At 39.8% G+C, this 18,591-nt stretch overlaps 1 protein-coding gene across 1 annotated transcript; it reads right to left on the minus strand.

Moving 5' to 3' along the window:
* Window positions 1-4,261: 4,261 nt before the first annotated feature.
* si:ch211-152p11.4 (regulator of G-protein signaling 1) lies at window positions 4,262-17,616 on the minus strand. The gene is made up of 6 exons (XM_051415381.1): window positions 17,278-17,616; window positions 14,486-15,008; window positions 13,102-13,151; window positions 12,719-12,852; window positions 7,385-7,551; window positions 4,262-6,527 (listed from the first exon to the last, which is right to left on the minus strand). The coding sequence occupies exons 2-6, from the start codon at window positions 14,975-14,977 to the stop codon at window positions 6,357-6,359; spliced, it is 1,014 nt and encodes a 337-aa protein (XP_051271341.1). The 5' UTR covers window positions 14,978-15,008; window positions 17,278-17,616; the 3' UTR covers window positions 4,262-6,356.
* Between the last annotated feature and the right edge of the window lie 975 nt (window positions 17,617-18,591).

Here is an 18,591-nt window from a genome sequence, read left to right on the forward strand (position 1 = left end):
TATAGGCCTACTGTGTACGAAGGGCTTGTGAATCAAAGATTACTCTAAAGTTTTTTTTACTTGTTGACAGGGGTTTAAAGATGCAGTAGGTAATTTTTATAAAAATAATATTTTTGTCATATTTACTGAAACTTTCACTATATCCTTACAGTAGAACATGAGACGGATAATCTGTGAAACAATCAGCTTCGTCTTGCCCCTAATGGCATTTGTAAGAAACCGCCAGGCCTGAACGAAAATAACTAATCAGCTGAGAAAGAAAGCTAATTGTTGAGTCTCATTCCAAGATATTTGATGCACTGAGACTCAACAATCACAGTCTCTTGGTGTCTGCCCTCTGGCAGGCTCATGTTAGATAAGACATGCCCTCCTGGAGCTGTCAACCTGTGACCACTTTCTACCACAGACAATTCAACAATCACAAACACTGTGTGTATAGAGGTATGACCGTAGGCAGGGTTTAAGCTTCTCTTTTCAGCTCTCTTTTTACGCCTCCAGAGACATTGTGCCATTCTTGTGAATGTGATATCTTAAGAACACCTCGAGGGAACTTCCAATTTGGCACTAATGTCAGCTCAGACTCAGCGATGAACTGGTTAGAATTTGGTAAAATTAAAGATCACTGTGACCTCACAAAACACGATTTTGGCTATAACTCAAGAACTGATGACCTGATGATTTGGTTGGACATTGAAGTGATGAAACTTTTGACTCAAAGGTCGCTGTGAGCTCAAAATGACCTTGAGAAACTTGTTTTTGGTCATAACCATAATTGATACCATAAATCCTTTTTTCCCAAGTCTTTACCACATATATGAGCCTACACTGTAAGAAAGAAATATTTTTAAAAAAACCTGCAACCCGAATTCTTTAGATTTACAGTATATCCTTTGAACCTTTCACAGACACTTCTGTTAATCCTAAAATGGAAATTCCCTACCTTTATGGTATATCCTCTGGACCTTTCACGGACATGTCCATCAATGTTAAAGCAGACATTTCTGTAAAATTCCAGCATTTCCTCAGTACAATTTGCCTAAATTGTCTTCACTACTGAATACTTCTAATCAAGTCTTACAATTTCTATGGACAGTTTGTCCGGCTGAAGTGTAAAATTCTGTATAGTCACTAGTAGCCCACATTTTTTTGGTGAATATACAGACATGGATGTTAACTGCAACTCGACTTGTTGAAGGAGGCATACAGCTACAGGCCGGTAATTCAATTTAATTCTGTGAAAGCAAAACATTCATGGTGTACAAAGACGTTGTTGTTGGAGAGATGGGGGGGCACAGTGGGTTGCAGCCAGTAGAGACTGACACAGACTTTTCACCACACCTTTCACACATAGTATGATCCAGTTAGATGGAAGCACACTGAGACCGTTAACCAGAGTGGGTGTGTTTGGCCGTTTACAAGTGAAGCTGAGCTTGTAAACAAAAGTTGTGAGGGTCGTAAGTAGCTTTAGTCATCGCCCTTGGTGTTTGCCTCAGTTAGTAACACAACAGTGACAGAACCCTTCTGGCACATAGCCATGGAACTACTTTCTTGCCAAAAAAAGAAGTGCCAGTGAAAACTGTTGTCGGACAATTTCCAATTGCTTCCAGTGTACTGGGGCGGAGGATCAAGTTTCTGACGCCATAACCTTAAACTATCTCCATGGCTACACACTGCTTGGTGAAGTGACAAAATATTTTTCTTTGTATGCTGAGTAAACTGACCCTTAAACTTGACTTTCCAAGCATGAGGAACTGCCGCTTATCAGATGTCAACATCTATGTGCTTATACCCATAATCCCCTCTCAAGTCATTCCGTGGGGTGAGTCAGTCTGCTGTGTAGTTCAGGACAGACTGAGATTTGTATGTGTTTTGTAGTAACACTTTATAACAAGGATACAAATATACACATATACTTAACTAATATTTAACTAAAGCATGACTGCTGGTGATTTAATGCAGGATGTATCATGAAGTCCTGTTGCTCACCACTAACAAATGATAAAGTCACTATGACTTTTTGTTTCTAAGTGTCATTAGAGTCTCAACAATCAACTATCTTTCTTGGCTCTGATTGGTTGTTTTCGTTATGGACCAGTGGATTCTTGCAAAAAAAACATTAGGAGCACTAGGAGGAACCAGAGGAACCTGATTTTCTGTCTTATGTTCTACTGTCAGGATATAGTGACAGTTTCAACAAATATGACAACCATTTTATTTTTATAAAGATTACCTACTATTTGTACCAATTTGTACCCTTAGGAGCCAGAGCCTTCAGTTACCAAGCTCCTCTCCTGTGGAACCAGCTTCCAGTTGTGGTTCGGGAGGCAGACACCCTCACCACATTCAAGAGTAGGCTTAAGACGTTCCTCTTTGATAAAGCTTATAGTTAGGGCTGGATCAGGTGAGTCCTGAACCATCCCTTAGTTATGCTGCTATAGGCCTAGACTATCGGGGGATTTCCCATGGTGCACTGAGCTCCTCCCTTCCTCTCTCTTTCTGCACTCATTCATGTTCCATTAATGCATGTTACTAACTTCACTTCTTCCCCGGAGTTCTTGTGCTTTCTCGTCTCGCAGGTTCTCATGGATCCTGGTGGAGCCTCCTGCCATGGTCCTGCTTGACTGCCATTACTAGTATCACTGATGTTAGTGTTATTATTATTATTATTATTATTCATCCCCCTGTTGTCGTTGTCATCTTCTTCATGTTCATCATCATCATCATCATTTGTGTAGTTGTTGCTACTGTTGTTGCTGTGCACCTTTGTCTCTGTCTCTGTCCTTCTCTCATAATCTTTACCTCAGCTTTCTGTCCCTGTTTAGGGAAACCCTGCTTTCATCATCAGGGGCCACAGCAGGAGCTCTGTGCAGTGAATAATGAGATGGTTTTTTTTTTTTATAGATTTTTAGTTTACAGAACAATATCAACATCCAATTTCTGGTTTGAATAGTGTAATCGATGTACAACTTTATATTGAATGAGACCATGTCTAATGCAGAAAGATTGTGGTATGTATATGCTTTATATTGTGATGTTTGAAACATTTTTGCATTCCTTATGCATGAATGTATAGTCTTTAATGAATTACTTTTTTGAAGTACTTTCAGCTCAGATGTCATTGAACAGACGCTATACATGTATTGGTTGTCATTCTAGCACGAAGGCAAGGGGGTGACATTTGCCATCTGAAGAGACCATGCTCCTTTTATTTATTTTCTTTTTCCTGTTTTTCTCAAGTTAAAAGCGTTAAAGAGCACACTCAGACAGATAAAGAGGGGGAGAACATGTTTATGGTGTTCTGACATCCAATTTAATTAGTATGAACAAACCCTGGCATCATCAAGAGTCATAAAGTCAATTTTCTGCAACATTTGGGAATATTTTCTATTAATTTCTATCTATTTGCCGCTGACCCCTATATCCATGTTTTCATAACATAAGAACCTGCATCTGTGCCAAATTTAAATTTTAATTGTTCTGAATATTTCAACCTAGCTGCCACCACTATACCAATGCCAATATGACACCTGGGCTTTTGGTACAGAGACAAAATAATTATAGGTCCACTTACTAGCTTACTTTCTTTTTGGAGCTTTCAGCTAGGCTGGGAAATAAAACAAGAATAGACACTTAATCAATAGCAATATGAAAATTGTTAAATAGAATATCCATAGTTTCACTTAAATGCATTAAAAAGCAAACCGCCATGAAAGCAGGGGCAGAGCCAGATGTAGTAAATATTCTGGGATTAGCCCAAACCTAGAGGGTTGCTCCCCAGGGGACATTTTTTTCCCATTTACAGCAGCTACAAGCACTATTTTACAAGCCATTTGAGATAATATAACATTTAAAATCTGTACATCATGTTGGAAAAACATGATATGGCTGAAAAAAAAAAAAAAACAATCAGAGCCAAGATTGCCAAATATTGACCCTGGGAACGAGACTCAGCAATCAACTAGATCCCACGGAAGTAGAGAGACTTGCTGTACTGATTTTTTCACAGATTATCTGGTGTACTACTGTCTATTAGATATAGTGAAAGTTTCAGCAAATATAAAAGTTTTAGAGCAAGTTATCTACTGCAGCTTTAATTCAAGAACCAACCACAGTGGTAAAGTCTGCACTCTTTGTTCTTGTCCCGGGCACATTCGCCACATCCTCTCAATCTGGATTAGTATCCCAGCAACATCTGCATGAGCACACACTGTAGCTCTCAATCCACTGCTGATGCTGATCTCCAATCAACACACACATCGCATACAAAAACAGGATTTTATTTATTTCTCTTTAAAACTCTGACTAACACCAGTGTTATTCTCTGTTCCATCCTCATTATGTGAGGATGTTTAATTTTTACAAGACCGACATTGAAGGAAAATGCTAATCACTCATCATTATTACAAACAACCTTAAATTATTAAGTGTCTTCTGAGGCTATTGTGTGCATACACAGTTTGTGTTTGTTTGAACAGCAGAGCAAAGTATTTAAAGGCAGACTGAACTTCCCTGTAGTCTTGTATTCATTTTACCTGTCAGAGTGAGTAAGCTCAGGTTTCCCACCTTTGCCATAGAAGTGAACCACATAGTACTTTGACCTTTTTACCAAAGAGCTCATTCTGGTGGAACTTGTTTTTCCTCTCTGTAAGCAGAGGAAACTCAGACTGAGCTCATTGGACCATGGGGACATTAGCTGCTCACAGGGAGGATGTGTAATGATTAAAACGAGAGCTGCATAGTTTCACGGGTGATGAAAACGGCCTCATTTATGTTCTTCCAAATACTCAGGGCCAACTGTGGAAACTGCTGCAGCTTGAAGCCAAATAAAGGAATAGTTGAACATTTTGGACAATTTCCTAATTTCCTTTTTCATTGGGATTAAAATCCATTTCAGCTGGAGTTAAGACATTGTTATCTTAGCATAAAGACTGGAGGGAAATGGAGACGTGATATCAAGGCTGCAGTAGGTAACTTTTATAAAAAAACAACTTTTTGTCATATTTGCTGAAACTTTCACTATATGCTGTCAGGAGACATGAGACAGATAATCTGTGAAAAAAAAATGCGGTTCCTCTGGCTCCTCCTACTGCTCCTAATGGTATTTGGAAGAATCCACCGGGCCTGAACGAAAACAACCAATCAGAGACAAGAGAGATAGTTGATTGTTGACTCCCATTCTCATTGTTTTCATTCAGGCCTGCAGGATTCTTTCAAATACTGCTAGGAGGAGCCAGAGGGACTTGATTTTTTCCTGTGTCATCTATCTCATACTCTAATGTCGGGATATAGTGAAAGTTTCAGCAAACATGACAGAAGTCATTTTTATATAAGTTACCTACGTTAGCTTTAAAGATATAACATTTCCACATTAAAATGTCTATAAACTCTACAGCAATTTATATATGTATTTGAGTTGTGTACTTACATTATCCCAAATGGTTTCAACAATGTTTAAAATCAGAAATCTGTCATTTTATTCAGGTAACGCTGCGTTTCACTGGTCGCCTATGGCGTCATATCCCCTTTGTGCCTGCGTCAGTGTTGTGGTTGTCTGCCAGAAGCTGTCATACATTGACTTTTTATCCAGTTTGAAGCCACATTGTTACCATCCACTGTTTAGATCTTGGTGCTTTTTAACTCTAGATTTGAACCAGATGAAGGATTTTAATCATCGGACGTCTGGATCTTAAGTTATCAGAGAAACAAGCTGAGCTAATGTTAGCAGCTGCTCTGCTCGCAGCCCCTCCGGGACGTCCTTTGTCTGTCCAACAGCGTGGGAGAAACAGTGATTTTCTGAGGTGGAACTGCTTTATTGTTGTATGTTTTTAGCGGTTTTAATCAGTGGGTCTGTTTGTTTTGGAGAAGAGGAGATATCTGTGGATCATTGGGCTCCCGGTAGAAACCTCCTGAACCATGAACACTGAAGGAATCCTAACCGGGAGAAGCTGACTGCAATGACGGCAATGGTGGTCCCACTCACATGATCCCATACTACTTTACAACATCATCAAACATTGTTTTTTTGTCTGTTTTGATGTGAGAGACCCCCTAGTGGCAGAAATTATATATTGTACGTTTAATCTATACTCACTCTCTGAAAGAAAGTAAGCATATTTCCCAAAATATTAAACCATTAATTTAACTTGCATTCAAATTCCAATGCACATCAACACTCTCTCTCTCTATATATATATATATATATATAGATATTGTTATTTTTTCCCCCCTACACAGCAGCTCTATCATTTGAAGTCATATTTAGCTTTATAGTCTACAGTATTTAAGGAAGTCCTGGAAACCACTGAGTCACTGTTCCTCCTCCTGAGTCCAGGTGTGTCATCATAAACATGAGGCTTCTAGTCAGCCTCTCCAAGTAAGGAGAGGTAGATGTTGGACTGCAGGAAGCGGGGATAACAGTCTGTGTCCAGGAGTGAGAAGATGCGTTTCTGTGCGTGGGACAGAGAGGTGCGAGAGGGAGCCTGCAGCAGCTGGATGGTCAGATCCCTTGTCTTACTGTCCAGGTTCACCTACAATGAGACAACACAGTCATCAGTACACAGTATCAACCGTACAGTACATTCATTCACATGTATTACAACCAATCAGGGCCAAGAGAGATAGTTAATTGTTGAGTCGCATGTCCCAGAACGTCATATACAGACGCTTTGAGACTTTGGGAATGAGACTCAATTAACTATCTTCAAGCTGCCAACCAATCAACTATCTCTCTTGTCTCTGATTGGTTGTTTTCGTCCAGGCCCGGATGATTACAAATACCATTAGGACCACTATGGGGGGGCCAGAAGAACCAATTTTGTTGTTTCACAGATTATCTGCTTCATGTACTACTGTCAGGAGGATATAGTGAAAGTTTCAGCAAATATGACCAACTGCAGTTTATTTAAAAAAAACATCTAGTAATTGAGGTGTTTTCTGTGAGGTTTTTGTTCTGGTTGAACTCCATTAGTGGAAAGAGGCTCCACATAAATGCACCCATTGATGTAACGTTGTGACATTAAAGTTTGAGCCGCCCACACAAGCTTCGGAAAAACACAAGAAGCATCCAAAACACACAGAGAGCGTATTGTTTGGAGGGAGGTGCACACTTTGAGTAATAAACCAGCAGAAGGTGCCTTGAGGGAGAAAAGAAATGTGACTTCCTAACTATTAGTGTGGTTGTTACGTCTCTCTCTCTCTCTCTCTCTCTCTCTCTCTCTCTCTCTCTCTCTCTCTCTCTCTCTCTCTCTCTCTCTCTCTCTCTCTCTCTCTCTCTCTCTCTCTCTCTCTCTCTCTCTCTCTCTCTCTCTCTCTCTCTCTCTCTCTCTCTCTCTCTCTCTCTCCCCTTTTAGTGCAGATTAAGACTGTATATGAAAGTAGGCTTTACCTCCCGGGGGGCACCTGGTTGGATGTAGGTGGCACAGATGTCTTTGGCCCTCCTCTGCAGGCTGAAGTTGTTAGACGAGTGTCTGTACTGCTCACATGCCAGATAGAACTGCAGATTCTCCTCGCTGAACTCAGAGCGCAGGAATGCTCCAAACACTGAAACACCAGCTGAGAGGAGGAGAAGGAGGAGGGAGATAAGTGGGGTTTACCTCACCATGCAACGTCACATTACATGTTACAAGAGGACACCCACAAAAAATCCCTCTGCCCTAATGAGCACATGATAAGTATTTCCAACAGCAAATTTTCACATGTCACACACCCATTGCCTCTACTTGAGCTGTCTTCCCACTGGCTCATTTTGATGAACTGCTCTGTAGAAAGGCTTCCAACTGCTGACACCACACGTACAGCATGTCACAGTTCACACACGTCAGCCACAGAGGACAGCACTCCAAATTAGCATGGCACTGATAAGGAGGCCAAGTCACACGGAGTCCCCAGGCTGTGTACAGTCCGGTCAAAGCAAAGAGTTACCAAACCATGTGGCAGTATGGATTCAACTCCCTACAGCTCAGCTTCAAATGAGAGACAGTGCCAAAACAAAAAATCTGAATGTTCATATCAACAAAGTTAAGTTAATTTCATATTCACTGATACTGGACCTACTTACAGTAATGAAATCTAACTTTTGATACTAGTTTCCTGTTTGAGGAACATTTGTTAAAAGCTACCAGCTGTTGAACCCTTTTCTCAAGATGACAGCAGGGCTGTGCGATAGCCTAAAAATTAAATCTTAGATGGAGAAATTACATGGTTACACAAAGTAAAATTCAGTTTATCAGTATAATCACCTGAAAATAAGAATCATTGTGTTTTTGTAACCTTAGATGAGCTGTTTTTACGCAGACCGCAATGTTGAACCACCATGTTTTGTACAGTAGTCCAGAACAGACAAACCAAACCATGGCTTTGAGTGCATTTCGTCACAATCGTAGTTTCTCCTTTGCGCTTGGAAGGGGAGAATAAACCGAGGGAGTTTCAATCTGCAATTATTCTGCTAGATGCCTAAATCCTACACACTGGGCCTTTAAATTGCAATTTTACAATTCAACAATTCTTTTGGCATTGTTTTAAAATGTTTATTCACATGAATAGTTTTAATTGATTTATTTCACCCAGGAGTTGTTTTCTAAAGCCTTGTTTAGACCTGGTATTAACATGTGTCTTTGCATGATCCGATCACAAGTGGAAAGCTCCAAGTACAGGTGTGAATGCCAGAGGTGTGGACTTGAGTCACATGGCTTGAGCCCAAATACAGTTTTACATGTGGACCTAATCCTCTTCTGTCCCTATCATCTACTATCTTTCATCAAGTAAATACTTAAGGTTATGTCCAAATACCTGCAAAACTAATGGGATTCACATCATCCTCAAATGCAAGTCTTGTTTAGTGCTGATTTTATGTAGCAAGCCAACAAGCTAAACTAAGATGTGTTAGCATTTAAGCTGCCACATTTACAGCATGAAACAGAAAAAACACTTTCAGTTATCACACCCACTGCCTTTCAGGCAGCCATTTGCTTACTTCACATCACTTTTTATTGTGGTCATTCAGAGTGGATTTATGTTGCAAGAGAAAATAAAATAAAATATTTTTTACTTCATATTCTGAACTGCATTTTAGCTTGTACTAAATTATAGTTGGTGGTCTAAACAGACATCACATTCCCCAAATGATTGCACATAACGTCAGCTGAAGGAGGGAGAGCTCACATTACAGCATTACTTGTGGGATCTGCTTCTGCTAATCCCACCTGCTTTTCTTTTTTCTTTCTTTGTGTTTGGACCTAGAGTTTGGACTACGTATATGTCACTGTAAATGGCTTTATATGCATCTGGTTAGAAAAAGCCTTTTTCAACTCTTCCATTACAACCCACAAATTCTACGTCAGTACAAAATAATAATTTTATAAGGGTGGCTGTGGCTCAGAGGAAGAGTGGGTCGTCCACTAATCGGAAGGTTGTTGGTTTGATCCCCGGCCCCTCCCACTACATGTCGAGGTATCCTTGAGCAAGATACTGAGCCCCCAAAAGTGCATCGGTGTGTGAATGTGTATGAATGAGTTAGTTTCTGTTTGATGGACTTTGCCATCACTGTGTGAATGTGTGTGAAAGGGCGATTGGGCATGTAGTGTAAAAGCTCTCTGAGTGGTCGGAAGACTAGAAAAGTGCTATACAAGTACAGGTCCATTTACCATAATTCCATTTTGACAATTAGAGCAGGCATGATGACTGTAATAGATTACTTTGAACTGACAACTGCAATTGATCAAACTCAAAGCAGCGGAGGCAGAGTTATCCTGACTTTTAGTCAAAAACACGTTTCCTAATTATATCGATTAATAGCATCTCTTAGTAGACCCTTTGATTGATCTTTTGGTAGACCCTTACTGTCGTGTCTTTCAAAGGTCTTTACAGGTCAGATACGGAGACATAACTAAACCCAGTGCATAAAGTAATATTCAATGATTCAATTTGATCCAAGGATAATTTGTCACAATTCCAAAATGTAGGTGGCCCAAACAGAACAAATTCTAGAAATATGGTGGCATCCTGACCTGATCAGACTGGATATTATTTGGACCAGGGCCGTCAAATCCTGGATCTCAGATACTCCTGGTTAAGTTTGAAATTTTGTGCCAGATACCAGATAATGAAACTTGAAACTCCATCACCAATGCTGCCGGCTGCTCAATCTGCAGTGAGGAATTGTTTTGGGCTCTTTTGACAGTAAAGGTTCCTGAACCTTGACATAGACAAAACATTTTTTATAAGAATCCCCTTCATTTTGAGGATTGTGACCAAGATATGTAGTCAGTGGGACATTTTACAATGTAAATATAAATGATAGGGGGGCCAGGATAGCTCATCTGATATAGCTGGCGCCTCATGTAATAAAGAAAGAACTAGTTTGAAATTAGGCACAGGCTCTGAACCAGCCCTTAAACTGAAGACCTCTACCAAGGCTGACATACCTGATACCCCTTTTACACTGGCTAGAAAGCTTCCATAAAGCCACGTCATTATGTCACCGAATACGTGTCCAACATGACCTATTGTTAGCAAGGTTACTAGACATCTGACATTGGTGGAAAGTGGGTATGCTTGATGTCATTTGAGTGAGCACTACTTACCATGACTAATAAACTGACTTTGAGTGCCTGTGTAGTGCCCCTTTAAATTGTAGCAACTTACCTCACAAACCTAAACCACGTCATAATTTCTACATTATTTGTGGTGAGTTGACTACAACATTCAGAAACACTTTAATCTCTAAAGCAGATAAGTGAATGGAAACATTCTGTGGCATTCAAAATATCCTGTAGTGCTTTCTGCGTTATCAGACCGTTTAATCAGGGCCTGCCTGTTTTTTTTATATGAGTGATATGGTGAGCATGTCATTAGATACTGGAGGATACTGGAATACACCAAGAGTACAACAATACTACCAGGAAACGGAGCGGGGACTTCTCTAATTTTCTCTAATTTTTTCGCAACCATAATCCTTGTTAATGTCAGACATCCTCTAGCTGGAGAGACTTTTACACAGACTCTGTTATAGCAGTGATTTACAACTGTCAGTGTTTACTATATGTTCTATTCATAGAAGCAGCAGGGTCATGGGAAGTGCTTCTCTTTTACCTTTATAGCACAGCACACAGTAACCAGTGACGTCAGCTCAGATGTCAACACAACACTGCAGCGACATGTGAGTTCAGATAAAAGCAGGGGGAACTTGAGACAGATTTTACTTTTACTTGCATAAAACATTTCTCCAAGGCAAAAGTGGCTTCTGTCAGTGATATGTCAGGGTATAGAGTTTAGGTCAGAAACTCAATGAAAAGTGCAAGAGTTAAAAGAATAGCTATCATCTAGCGTCAGTTAAATGGTACACTGTGGAATATCCACTGCTATGAAGAAAATCATAAATCTGTACCATCAGCGGTAAAGACTCTGCATCATTAATTTCATATCATGAAACCTCAAACTCTTGTGACTAACTGAAACAAAGTAACAGGCTAAATCGCTGCAGCCATTAAAGCCTGGCCACATTTCTAATAAGCCACATTTAGAACATCATGTCGTATGGAAGAAGACTTGAAACTAGAGATTGAGACCATTAACTCATGGACTGTTTACTGAGCTAATAAATCAAGTGAGTAGTCTGCTCATTCCTCCCTGAGACTCAGTTCTATCGAACTTCTTTTTTGCAGCCCATAGAGCTGCCCCCTGCTGGCCATTAGAAAGAAAGCATGTTTAAGGCACATTTGCGTTGGTTTCACTTTACCCTAATTATTAATGAGTATAATACGCAAAAAAAGTATAACTTGCAATTTTGGCATTGCAGTCTACTTTGCTCCAAGGTGTAACGACATGACTTAGATGATCAAAGCATCCCTAAGCCTCACTTGTAGTGGAACTAAAAATGTAACGACTGGTTCATTGACTGAACAAGAAGCCAAGGTGATTGTCCTCTGGGGAGCATGACGTGCTCAGTAAATCTAATGGCAATCTGTTCATTTAATATTTCTTCAGTTCAAGTGTAAAGATTTTGCTTAATGGTTGTGCTAGAAGAAAGGTCTGGGGGTCACCAATCATATGAGAATTCATTGTCTTGACCATAAATGAAGGAGATCTTTTCCACCTCACTCCCCATTTTGTTTGGACTTCCTGCTATTTGCCTGCTATTTATTTTCAACATACTCCATCACAAACAGCATCGATGCTTTTCCTAAATATCCCCGCATTTTGTCATTCTGTCTTTCAGACCTACTGTTGTGCATCTTACCACTTACCCATCACCTCCTTAGCCCGTAGGTTTTATCTTCTACGTGCTGGCTTTGCTTCACCACTACAAATGTCAAGACACTGGGGATTCTACCCATCTTTGTTTGCAGTCCTATGCTTATTGAATATGCATGACATCAATTGGATCTACTATCTAAAGTCCTTCTCTGTTCTCAATCTTAATATAATTTCAATTCATCCCCCCTAACTGAAATGTCCAAATCAAATTTCATCCTCTGGACCAAGGACCAGTTGAGGAGTTATCTAGGTTTCCAAGTTAGTTAGTTCCAGACCTCTGTATTTCTGCTGATTTCACTGTTTAGTTTCAATTTAATGGAAAAAAATCAAGTTAGTCAACACTCAAAAAAGGAGGGAGGGGTTGTACTTCCTCAAATCAATGTTTGAGGAGCCATTAAAGTGAGTCCTGCCTCCAAGAAGTGTTTGGTTGAATACAATCTCAATCTCAGATCAAAGTAGGACTCACTTTGGCTGGCCAGCAGGGTGTTCAGGGACTCAGTCCATTTCTCCAGCTCTTCTCGACTGATTTTCCCCCTTTTACTGTGGCCCACCTGACTCCACTGACGCATGAAGAGCAGGCGAGACCTCCTCTCTGTAGCACTGTGGAGCAAGGAATGCCAGCCAAAGGTGAATTTAGCAAAAGATAATGCTATTATCCTATTTCAAAACAAACATCAGGACAATCTTTAAGATTCAAAAATACTGCTTTGCCTTCAGGATAAAATTGACTTAATTTGAAGACATCTCATTTTTGTCAAAGGAAAGAAAGGAACTGTCTCGAGTTTGGTGACATTTAACATGACATTATTTTATGTGAGATAAACAACAGAAAATAAATGTGATTCTTACCTGTCTTTTTGTTCTGAGTTGGACAGGTTGGAGTTTGAGGAATGAGGACTCTGAAACAAAAACCACAAAGTTAACTGGAGACCTTCCTCCAGTTCCACTCTTACAATGTTTTTCCACCAAATCCTTCTTGGGAGATTCTTGAAACCTTAGCACTATCTAGTGAACTAGCCCGCATTTCCACCAGTTTTGAATGGAACCATTGCAACCAAGGATGCGTCATCAACGCCCTTTAGAATATGACATGCCCACTTCTGTTCCCAAGAAAAACCTGCTATTTTTTAGTTCCAGTTGGGAATCAACTTATTTTTCTTGCCTTGTACCTCAGGAGAACAACTTCTATTGTACTTTTGAAGTACAAGGCAAGGCAACAACCAGTGTTGCCCATATCAGAGTGAAAAATCTGGGAAATGTCCACCCATCAATATGGTGGAAATTGGTGGAGCAAGGTATTGCATAGCATTTCTGGCAGTCTTCACAGAACCATAGTTACATAGACAACTCTTGTTTGCAGTAGAGATTCCCTGATTTATTGACTGAATAGGCCTATTGGCAAATAAGATAGCATTAACCGATGTCAGTGGCCAATGTTTATGCGTCTGTGTTTGGTTGAGTCCTACCACTTTCACCGCAATGGTTTCAGCTGCAGAAGATTGTGTTTGGTTTTATTCAGTTCCAGAGTTATTGCATAGCAATGCAGCATGGACGTTTTATGTCAATCTTTGATCAATAACTCAAAGAGATTTTAAGTCTCTGCAAGTCCTTTTTTATAGCACACTGAAATGAACAGAAACCAATGGCAGGAAAGTGTGAAAAAAATCTGCAAGTAAATATATAGTAGACGCATGTGTATGTTAATGTGTGTGAGCCCCTCCATCAGGAACTGAGTAGAGCAACTGAAACTGCTTTTTTTTCTCATCTACATCGCTGAATGAAGGATTTATTTTACCTAAACCAGAGTTGTTGGTTGTTGTAACAGTAGAAAGACTAACAAAGACCGTTTTGGTGAGTTTTATGTTGTTTCTGTACACTATGAATGAAGTTAAAATGTTACGATGAAATGCTATGTAAAATTATGGATGCTGTCTTTGGAGTCTGGTGGCCAGCAATAATGACATTACAGTTATTATCGCTGATCTGTAAGGATCCTTCTATAATGTTGTCAGACACTTACCAAACCAGAGCTGGTGATTGTTGAAAAGACTAATAAAGACAGTTTTGGTCAGTTTCAATTTGTTTCAGTCTAGTTTTATGATTAACTGCTGGGAAAAATTACTAGTTTTGGTCACTGGAGTATGACACGTTTTCTGAGATTCTGTGCGACACATAGTTGCATAACTTTGTGTCCAGCAGTAATGTCTACATAAGCTAGCACTAGGTGTCCCACCTGCCCAAACAGACTCTTGAGGTGCAGTTTAGCAGATGACAGTTTGGGTTTAGGGTGGTGCCGGTCCAGGGTTTTGAAGGGGAAAAGGTTTGAGAACGACGAGGGAGATGGGGGAGGCAGGTCATCTCTCTCGACGCTCTCTGAGCTGCCCTGGGCGGCCGGAGCCAGCTGGCTGTCACTGTAGGCCCTGCAGCTTTCACTGATGGCGCACACTCCAAGGTGGTTTTTGTCCAGTTTCCCCAGCTCGCTCAGGTTCTCTACGCTGACGCTGTGCTCCTTGGTCAGCTCCTTCTGCCTTGCTTCGCTGGGACTCGCTCTTGGCTCCCGGATGGTGGGACCGGCCGATCTCCCGTCCAGCTCATCTTCCTCCGTGTGAGGTGTGTAGGTCCCAGACTCCCGGTTGTTTGCATTAACTGGCTTTTTCAGTGCAACCCTCTTCCAAGGGAGGAAGTCTAAGTCCAGGAGGGATCCCTCAGAGCTGAATCTACGCATGGTAGCTGTATGAGAAGTTATGGAGGGAGTGCTAGAAAAAAGTGCAAAAGACAAGAAATTAGGTAAAAGGGTTAAGAAGAGAAAGCAAAAGCCTGTTAATGAGGCAGGGAGGTAATAATACTGAACAATCAGAGAAATGGGTCGCACACAATGAATTGCTCAATAGTGCTGTTTCTACTCACTGAACAGTAGCGCACTTGGGAACCAACTTTGCAAATAAAAGCTTAGAACCGCCCTCTCTTAATTTATGCACACACACGCACACACAGGTTAAATCATTCACGTAGATTCAAATACAGTTGTCTTGCCTCAGAAAATTCCCTAAGCATTTCACTTTAATCTTAATGTAAGAAGTTTAGGGGTTTAAAGGCAAGCTAATTTCAGGGTTTTAGTTATCCTCTACTGCAAACTAATAAGAAATTTGACTCATAATACCACGGTCCTGAGATAAATATTTATAATATATACACACACACTGCCGATCAAAAGTTTGGGGTCACCTGTTATTTAGTTGTTCTTTCCTTCATTAATGGCTGTTTTAACAGATAAAAATGTATTATTCAGACACAAAATGTGTTGTTTACAATTTATAAATAAGAATAATTCAATGTCCCCACAGTGCTGTATGACAGGGTGGAATATTTTTGTAACCTTCGATTTTGAATGTGTTTTCCAGTCCAGAAAAGCGTCAGTGACCTGAGATCATTATTGAACCACAACTGTGCAACTGGGCTCTAAATATTTAGGAAACCTGTTTTTCTTTGGTCCCTCTGCAGTCTAGTGGTCATACTGAACAGGTTTAAACTGTGATCTGTCAGTTTATAGTGAATTCAGCTAATATTGAATAGTGCTACAACCCTACACCAAACTTCTGTTTCTATTTTGAAGTTTTAAAAATAGCTAGCTGCAGCTTGTTAGAGACTTTATTGTGCAGGAACCTGTTCCTGTTTAAATCTGCACACATTTTGATGTTAAGCTTCCAGTTTGTTTGACCAATGACTGCTGATTTCTTTATATTCTCATTGAACTGTTACTCAGAGGGATATTTGTCTCTCTCTGCCCTTTCAGTTGTCAGTCTGGTTGAACCATTGTACAGTGTTTCTCTATATCTGTATCTAGTCAAGCTTTAGTGGCAGCTGACCCCAACATTTTGTGCAGTAGTGTATGTGCATTTACTTTTTTTTTTACATTGGCATCAAATATAGATCAAGCAACTGATGTAAATTCAAGTTAAAACTTCAAAACCTGTAAAGCAGAGTAAAGAAAATGACAGAGGAAATGTTAGAATGTAAAAGATATTTCGCCAGACATTTGAATCATGATACAAATATGTTAAGATTCAAATGGGTGAAAAATGAATGAATCTTAAGATCAATTGTTGTATTGAGGCAAAAAGAGTTCACTTCACTAAATGAAATATACATTGTTTACCTTATTTATACCCTACCTCAGAAATAAAAAAGATTTTTTAATTTTTTAAAGAAAATATATTTTGTGGATTTTTGTCTGGGAAAATCTCATTTTGTTGAAAAAGTAGTTTCCTGTATCATGAATTGTATTGAATTGTGAGCTGAGTTTATCGTTACATCCTTAGTTAGAAATAACAAAAAATTCAAAAAGGAATTAAAGCTGCAGTAGGTAACTTTTATTAAAACAACTTTTGTCATTATTGCTGAGATTTTCACTATATCCTGACAGTAATACATGAGACAGATAATCTGTGAAAAAATCATGTTCCTCTGGCTTGTTTCAGTGTTCCTACTGATATTTTCAAGAATCGACCAGGCCCAGACAAAAATAACCAATCAGCCAAGAAAGATATAAAAACACTTTGTGTTGGAACTCCCGGGGTCCCAAAGGGTCCGTATTTGACACCGTGGGAATGAAACTCAACAATCTTGGCTCTGATTGGTTGTTATTCATTTAGACACCCATTAGCAGCACTAGGATGAACAAGAGGAACCTGATTGTTTCACAGATTATCTGTCTCATGTATTACTGTCAGAGTATAGTGAAAGTGTCAGCAAATATGACCAGAAGTTATTTTATAAAAGTTACCTACTGCAACTTTAATGGAGAGTATAAATTATGAGACCTAGGTCATTTTTTCCCATGGTTCCATTGTTGCTCATAAGGAAGTGGTCCTGAATGCTACCTCATTTTATATTAGGCTACTTGGTGATAGTGGCAATTAAAATCCAGCCCTAGTAGACCTTTGTTCACTGCTGCACACTTTAAAAAACAACTCATCAAGACACCCAGAGTGCCAACACTTTGTTCTAACGCCGGTGTATGTTTACCTCTTCGTCCAGCGGTTGTTAAGCTCTCTTCATGGCAGATGTCCAGATCTTATAAGCGACATGAACGTTCAGAAACGTAGACTCTCCAAAGACAGCGAAATCCAGCCTGCGACTGTGCTTCTGCCGCTGTCTGAGACCTGTACTCGGCTCAGTCGGACCTCCCTGCTGCTCCAACACTAATGTAAGCACACAGACATTAAGAGGGCTCGCGGAATGAAGACAGACAGGAGGAAAAGTTCCATAAAGTTTCCCTCCGTGACAGCTGAATGGTACCGAGAGGCCTCCTCCTCATGACTCCCGCCGCCCGCCACACCTTCTCCTCTGCCTCAACTTGTCCGTGTCAGACAGAGACTTCTTGAGAAGCGCAGCCCAACACCCCCCCCCCACACACACACCTACACACACACACACACACACACACACTCTGTCATTCGCATAATTTGAGGTGTGTCCTCCTGGAAAACACTCGACAACCCACTGTACAGGCAACAGTTCACTGGAGACAAGCAGTAGAGTCTGAGCTCTCCATGCCACCTTCAGGATTTGAAGAGACATCATTTGTCATTCAAATTGATCAATTATATCCGGCAGGAAACAATATCTCATTAATTTGCGCACTAATTTAACTACAATTTTACATTCACAAAACGATTTTCTTTAAGAAGAAGCTTCCACCTTATATTAAGGCTTTGAATACATTTGAGAGGAATCAGCGCCGCCAACATTTTAGATTGGTTTCCAGTGAGATATTGAGTTTACATAGTGACTTGTTGATGCTCTAGAAACAATGTTTAGTTATAATTAAAGCTACAGTATGTAACTTTAATTACAATAACTTTTTGGTCATTATTGTTCAAAATATTCGTCATATTTGCTGCAACTTTCACTATATCCTGCCATTAGCACATGAGACAGATACTCTGTAAAACAATCAGGTTCCTCTGGCTCCTCCTATAGTGCTCCTAATGGGATTTGCAAGAATCCACCTCTGATTGGATATTTCATCCACATCTGGTGGATTCTTACAAATGCCTATCATCGTTAAAGCGATAATGGCATTTGTCTTATGTACTTCTTATGTATGTCAGAACACAGTGAAAATGTAATTAATATGGCAAAAGGTTCCTTTTATAAAAATGACCTACTGCAGCTTTAAACAAACATATTATATCTTAACATATATCTTCAAACACTTTGAATAACCAAAACTATTAACTTATGTAAACTCTGTAATATTATACTTCATTATATATTCTTATAAATTAACCTCTTGTGTTATGTGGGTTTAATTTGTGTTTAATGTATTTTTGTCAT

Source organism: Dicentrarchus labrax, unplaced genomic scaffold (genome assembly GCF_905237075.1).
Source record: "Dicentrarchus labrax unplaced genomic scaffold, dlabrax2021, whole genome shotgun sequence".
Classification (NCBI taxonomy): domain Eukaryota; kingdom Metazoa; phylum Chordata; class Actinopteri; family Moronidae; genus Dicentrarchus; species Dicentrarchus labrax.